Genomic DNA, 6,916 nt, shown 5'->3' on the forward strand with positions numbered 1-6,916 from the left:
GTTCAAATTTTGCTATCAATATGAAAGCACCGCATTGGCGATTTTGTTAAAACTTTTTTTTTTGTCGCAACGATAGGATTTCTATAATCTAAACTAGCCTAATCTAAGGGGGAGAAAGAGGAGATTCGATATAAATAGAAACTCCATCGAAAATGGTCAACGAAAACCGTCTCGGCGATTTTGTTAAAAGTTGATTGAAGAAAAACTCAAAAAACAAGGAGCAATTTCCCGCGTTAGCCGGGATCATATGTGCAATGGGGAATGGGAAGTTGGGAACAAGTGGTGCCCTGCTGTTACGGTTGCTCGTTCATAGAGAGAAGTATCTCGTGTTACGCAATTACCTATTGGTATTGTCAGCTTAACTATTAATTAAAGTGTGCATAGTTGAGTATTGGTGCTATGCAGATTTCTAAATAGCAATCCAAACACCTTTTTGCCAGCCATAAGTTTTCCAATCTCCCATATTAAAAAAAATCATCTTTTTACCTCTTCACTCCTTCCCAAAGATCATCATCATTGGGCCGAATACAAATTAGTCTCACCGCAAGGTGGGGGATAAATTATCAATTTTGTGTTCGTTCGCTTCCTATTGGAGGTTGGTCCAACTGAGACGAGATTTAACAAAAATTGAACCATCGTAGGATAGACGGGTGTACAACGCATTCGTATGAATTTTAAAAAAATCACATGTATAATAGCATATTGATGAAAGATAAGATTTAAATTTTTTACCTTCCATCCCATAATTCATAATTTATGCAGTAGCCAACTCCTCCAAAGTAAGTTGATTCTTTTGATGCAACTTGGAACCAAGCAAAATGTTCACTCCAAGCGCAATACTTGGGATACAAGTACTCTGGATTCGGGTGTTCCAGGCGAACGATGTCGTTTGTTGTTGAGAAAAGTAGGCCGTTGCCACTTGCCCTGAGTCGTGTGGCGGGCAATACAACAGGAGAGAAATGCTCCAATCATTATCCGTCTGAAGTCTAAGCAAAACAAGCTTGGAAGGAAGCAGAGAGAGAGAGAGAGAGAGAAATGGGGGATTTGTACGCTTTGGACTTTGATGGCGTCCTCTGTGATAGCTGTGGAGAGAGCTCTCTTTCTGCTGTTAAGGTTACCCAACCCTCTTACCTTTTTTTTCTATCTTTTGAAAAAAAACATCCTTTTTTAGATTAGGACTTTTGATTATCTCCATTTCATCACTGGTTCTTCCAGGCTGCTAAGGTGAGATGGCCTAGTCTCTTCAACGGCGTTGATTCGTCAACTGAGGAGTGGATTGTTGATCAGATGCAAATAGTAATTCTTTTTCTTCAACCCTTTCAAATTAGCTTTCCATTTCTGCTCGGTTGATTTACCTTTACTATTGTAAGGAGGAGGACGAAAATTCAAAATTAGCTGGTGACAAACCAATGTGATACTTCCTTTTGGCTTATTCGTATGTACCTTAGTTCACTAACAATTGCTTTTCATTGTTTTTGTATCTGCTAAATGTTTATATTGCTCGGATAATATGTGAAAGTCTAGAATATTTGTACTGCTAATTATAGCTTCAACTTCTGTCTGATTGAAGGTTCTTGATTAAACTAAGCAGTTTCAAGCACCATCTATCGGTCTATCCTATAAACGCTTTCTATTGTAAAGGATCCTGTGATTCTGAATGCAAATTTACCAGTGGTTGAGGCTGTATCCTAGCAAGTCCTGACGTTTGTTGGACCGATTCGCGCTGATGAAATTTTGTTGGGGTTGAAGATTCTGGGTGTAGTAGAGTCATAGATTAAGTACCTGCCATTGGCCTTCAGCAGGTTATCCATAGTTCTGGGTATCCTTAACAACATATAGTGTAGTGTTGGATTTTTGACATGCTGGTTTTTAGAGAGTTCTTCTCACCACGTACCCTTTTCAACCCTAGTTTAGTTCTATGACTTTTGTTCAACACCAGCATTCAATCTTAGTTTGCTAATAACTTCTAAAACCTTTTTGGTTACTTGTGCTCTTAAACTTGAATTTCTGCAATGTGCCACTGCACTTTGATAAACTGTTATCCTGTGGCGCAACAGCATGCAGAAATCAGCACCCTGTTCCACCAATGGCAATTTAGCGCTGCTGAAATGGTTGGACCATTTTTTTTTCTTTTTTGGCCTACAAATCTCTTACAACTCCAAGCCCTCTCTTTTTTCCTTGTTTGAAGTGTGAAATTATTGTATCAACAGGATCGCCAAAAGTCAGATGCACCACCAATTATGATGACAATTATAATTGATTGGCATCCTTTTTTATAGTTGCTTCATGATTTTATTTGCATTGGATGCTTGTGTAAGCATATGTTTATCAACAGGATCGCCAAAAGTCAGATACACCACCAATTATGATGACAATTGTAATTGATTTGCATCCTTTTTTATAGTTGCTTCATGATTTTATTTGCATTGGATGCTTGTGTAAGCATATATTTATACATTTCTTAAAGTTATTTTCTTTGTTTTGTACTTTTTCCTGTTCTGTCTTGTACTTTGACCCAGCAGGATAACAACTAGTTCGTATGTCAAAGCTGCATAAGTAGAAGCTATATTTACTTCAAAGTTGTCTGATATTAAAGCATAAACTAATATATGAAAAAAATATTGGGTGAAACTCTGAGACATATTTAATGGGGGGCCATCTGTAACAGTATACCTGTCAATGCATTGCAGGTTAGACCAGTGGTAGAAACTGGATATGAGAATGTTTTACTTGTGAGGCTGCTGTTGGAGATGGCAAATCCTTCCATTCGCAAGTCCTCAGTGAGTGCTTAGAATGAAAGCATTCGTGGTATTTTAAAAGGAGAAACTTAGTTTGTCAATTTCATTATTGCATCTATCTGGACCTAATATTTATGGCTAACTGTACAAGGTTGCAGAGGGACTTACAGTAGAGGGAATTCTGGAAAACTGGTCAAAGATAAAGCCTATTATCATGGAAGAATGGGATGAAAAGAGGGATCCTCTGATAGATCTTTTTGGTAAGATCAGGGATGAATGGATGGACAATGATTTGGCCACTTGGATTGGTGCTAATAGGTAAATTTGCATTTCATGTTTTTAGGACAAATCTCGACTGATATATGCTCTTATTAGCGCTTAGAATTCCTAGGACTTGATATTGTAACTTTCCATATATGGTGTGTTTGCATACACCAGGGCTGCTATCTGCTCCCATACATTACAACATGTGACTAAAAAAGAACATATATGTGTGTGTGTTTGTAATTGGTAAGCACAACAGAAATCTCTGCAACAATGAACGTATGTCCAACTAGCCTTCTCCTTAAACATAATCGGGAGTCCAAAAAAAAAGGTGAAAGAAAAGTTGCTCTCATATGTGTCTAAGCAAAGCTTATTCTATTGCTGAATTCATTTTTACTCCCAAATTTCAGAAAACTTCAGTTTCACTTCAAGGAAAATTTTAAAATAATAGGTACAGGACAGGTGTGAAACCTATCTTAAGAGCTACTGTTACTTGTCACTTGCCAAACATTGAGAAAGATCCGATTCTTCATATTCATAAAATTGTCAGAAATAGTGTTCACATGATACTGTTAGAGTTCTAAAGCACCTTAACAAGCAAGTTCTTGAAGAAGAAGCAAACTGGCCTCAGCATGTTCATTTGTTAAACAACTGTGAGCTTAAGCTGTTACTTAAGTTCCATGGTCAATTTCCCTGTGAGTGAATTTAATCCCAATCGCTTGAAACCAATGCATGACTAGCTAGAACTGTTTTCAACTACTATCTTATATTTTTGTGAGATGGTTTATCAGTGGTAAATACTTCTGCTGCAGGTTTTATCCTGGTGTTCCCGATGCATTAAAGTTTGCAAGTTCAACGGTCTACATTGTCACTACCAAACAGGTTTCTTCCCCAACCTTGAATTGGAAATAACCACTACAAAGCTCAGATGTGGGAAATTCAAAAAGTTTATTGCTGATTTTGTTTGTTTATGAGTCTTTCTTATTCTTACTTTCACTTCTACAATTCTCTTCTCATCACTCTGTCTTCAGAGCCGTTTTGCAGGTGCATTACTTCGAGAGCTTGCAGGGGTAACTATTCCACAGGAAAGAATCTTTGGTCTAGGGACTGGGTAAGCGTTCTACAAAGCTAATAATATTGGTGAAAGCAATATGCCAATTCTCTTAATCCAAGATATGAGTAGTATAAAGTTGCCTTGATATAAAATTTGCCTGAGTTTTCTTTTGCCCTCAGCCCAAAAGTAGAAGTGCTGAAGCAGCTTCAAAATATGCCAGAGCACCAGGGTCTGACATTGCAGTAAGATATTTGGCTGATTGTAAATGTTATTAGCAATCTTTTTGAGCTGTACAACCCTTTTTTTTGGGTGACTCATTGTTCTTAACTTGATCAGCTTTGTAGAAGACCGGCTAGCTACACTGAAGAATGTCATCAAAGAGCCAGAATTGGACAACTGGAACCTGTATCTAGGTGAAAATCTTTGTCAGTTTTTTCTTTATGTTCCTTGCGTTTACCTCTTCATTGGCTGGTTATGTTGGCCTGGTTGTGAATCAAATTCATGTGAAGCAGGAGACTGGGGATACAACACCCAAAAAGAAAGGGAAGAAGCTGCAAGCATACCCAGAATTCACATACTTCAGCTCTCTGACTTCAGCAAGAAGTTAAAATGATTATATATTCCTCCATAATGCATTGGTTATGAGGAGAGAGCGCTTCCAAAATTTTGGTGATAGATAATAATTAAATTTTTGAGAAGCAATTTCCATCACTACTTCTCTTGTGGTGGCTGAGTTATATCAATTGTAACCATTTTTTTAGATTATTAATTGACTAGGCCATCGGAGCTTTGATAGATACAGAAACTTCTTAATCAAATCATCTCTGATATATTTGTCCACACAATATATGATATCTCTGTGTTCATATACTTGTTAGAAAGAGCTTCACGTACTTCAGTCATGGTTGCTATCCGATTGATGCAGAAGATTATGAATTCATGGACACAGGATTACTTGTTTGTAGAGTAAACAAAGCTACCTCTGAGGTCATTGAGATGTAAACTTCTGAAATGAAGAAATCAGGCAAGCATATGTAATTGCTGTATGACTATCCTTTTGAAGGTAATGGTAGGAAGTTTACAAACTACCAGTACAACCTTTCAGGTAGAAGAGTCATAAGCTCGTCATGAGAACTTCCTGAAAGGCTACAATCAGCTGCTAAGAGTAAAAAAAAAGTGCATAGCAGATCCCTTTGTGATCATAGCTCGCTGTGCTTGTCATGGTCTTCACCACTTTTCTCGCTCTGGTGCTTGCTGAAAACCTCGTCGAAAGAAGGATCACCAGGTCGCCGGAAAAACTGATCTCCTATCTTAACTTCATATGCGTCTGGTTGACTTAATATAAATTCTTTCAACTGCAATCATAGACAAAACAAGAAATCAATTTCTTGAACCTGATCTTCTACTTTCTATGTAGACAAGAATAAAATGCAAACAAAACCAGACAGTACTAGTAATAATCACCAACCTTTTAACAGGTGAGATATTATCATATTAGAAAAGGAGAGCGGCAAGAAACTAACCTCAATGGCGTCTTGACCTTTTTCCATTGTGAACATAATGGTACTGACATCAACTCCCATGAAATTTGCCTCAATTCCTCCGGTCCTTGCCACCTTACTCCATTTCATTGCAATTTCAGATACCACATCCTTCAAGATTAAAAAAAAAATTAAATGAGCAAAATTAATTAAAACCCCCTTGAAAACCTCAATCATGAATGATTCCAAAAAGAATAAAAAAAGATTTGGCACGATGATGAAATTGTTCAAACAAGTTGCGTACAGGGGTCCGACGAGGGCCGATTCGGAGCTTGGCGAAGCCGAAAACGGGTCCGGTTTGGCGCTTCAGCATTTCAGACTGCATTTCCGCGACGTCCATATTGGAGAAATCGTCAGGGGGCGGATCGAATTGGGGTCTTGTGGTGGATTTCTTTTTGCCCCATTCTTTCCAGGCCTCGTCCTCCTCGTCATCAACGACGTCGTCGAGGTTGTCCGTGACGTGGATTCTCCGCTTTGCTCCCTCGGCTAATCGGTAAAATCCCCCGGTTCCGGTGGCAATCAGGAGGACGAAAATGAGAGCTAAAGTGCCGCTGAATCCAATCTGCGCCATGTTAATAACAATCACTTTGTTTGGATTGCTAAATCCGATTGAGAAATATATTCACAAAAAACTTAAACGAAAAATCACAATCCAAACAATCTTGATGCTTTCCGGCTAAAAATGCAGGGTAGATTATTAGAGTAGAGGAAAATTAGCTGAACTGCATTTGGATTCTAAATAGTACTCCCAACTGTTAACTGAACTCCAATTCTACCTTCCGAACTTTTACTGATTCATTCAGACGAAAAGCTGAAATCCCTGGTTTATGCTAAAAACAATTAGGCCCATGTAAGTAGTTTTTAGGAATATACCAAATTACTGGAAAACGTCCAGACGTCGCCGGGATTTGGGCCAACTTTGTCAAAAGGTTTCACCCGATAACAATTCAGCTTTTAATCACCGTTGTTTAATGTTGAAATTTTTTTTTATAATTATTTGTAATATAGGAGGTGCATTTAAAAAAAAAAAAAAGAAATAGTACAACTTTTGGGAGACGTCAATGCAGGGCCAGAGGCCCATTAGCTCTTTTAGAGGGTGTAACAAAGCGAGGAATCGACATTATGCAGACATCCAGGCCCAAAAGCTCATTTACAGTGTGTGGCCAAGGGGACTCCTGGAATTAATAAGATGTGTTTGATAAAATTTAAGTCTAAATATTGAATCTAAAATTTGAAATCTATTAAATTGCTAAATACTGAATATAATACAAGTGAGTATATATCATGTTAAGTGATAAGTGAATAGTTCATCACTTATT

General features: G+C 37.9%; 2 protein-coding genes across 2 annotated transcripts; one reads left to right on the forward strand and one right to left on the reverse strand.

The window, feature by feature from the left end:
* The first annotated feature begins 916 nt into the window (after positions 1–916).
* LOC113762656 lies at positions 917–4,903 on the forward strand. Its single transcript, XM_027306205.1, has 9 exons — positions 917–1,113; positions 1,216–1,296; positions 2,691–2,780; positions 2,890–3,056; positions 3,815–3,884; positions 4,034–4,113; positions 4,236–4,298; positions 4,393–4,469; positions 4,569–4,903. The coding sequence occupies exons 1-9, from the start codon at positions 1,036–1,038 to the stop codon at positions 4,667–4,669; spliced, it is 807 nt and encodes a 268-aa protein (XP_027162006.1). The 5' UTR covers positions 917–1,035; the 3' UTR covers positions 4,670–4,903.
* Positions 4,904–5,055: 152 nt separating this feature from the next.
* Positions 5,056–6,337, reverse strand: LOC113762657. The gene is made up of 3 exons (XM_027306206.1): positions 5,842–6,337; positions 5,580–5,708; positions 5,056–5,411 (listed from the first exon to the last, which is right to left on the reverse strand). Exons 1-3 carry the CDS (start codon positions 6,166–6,168, stop codon positions 5,256–5,258), a joined length of 612 nt encoding a protein of 203 aa, XP_027162007.1. The 5' UTR covers positions 6,169–6,337; the 3' UTR covers positions 5,056–5,255.
* Between the last annotated feature and the right edge of the window lie 579 nt (positions 6,338–6,916).

The sequence above is a fragment of the Coffea eugenioides genome, chromosome 2, assembly GCF_003713205.1.
Source record: "Coffea eugenioides isolate CCC68of chromosome 2, Ceug_1.0, whole genome shotgun sequence".
Lineage (NCBI taxonomy): Eukaryota > Viridiplantae > Streptophyta > Magnoliopsida > Gentianales > Rubiaceae > Coffea > Coffea eugenioides.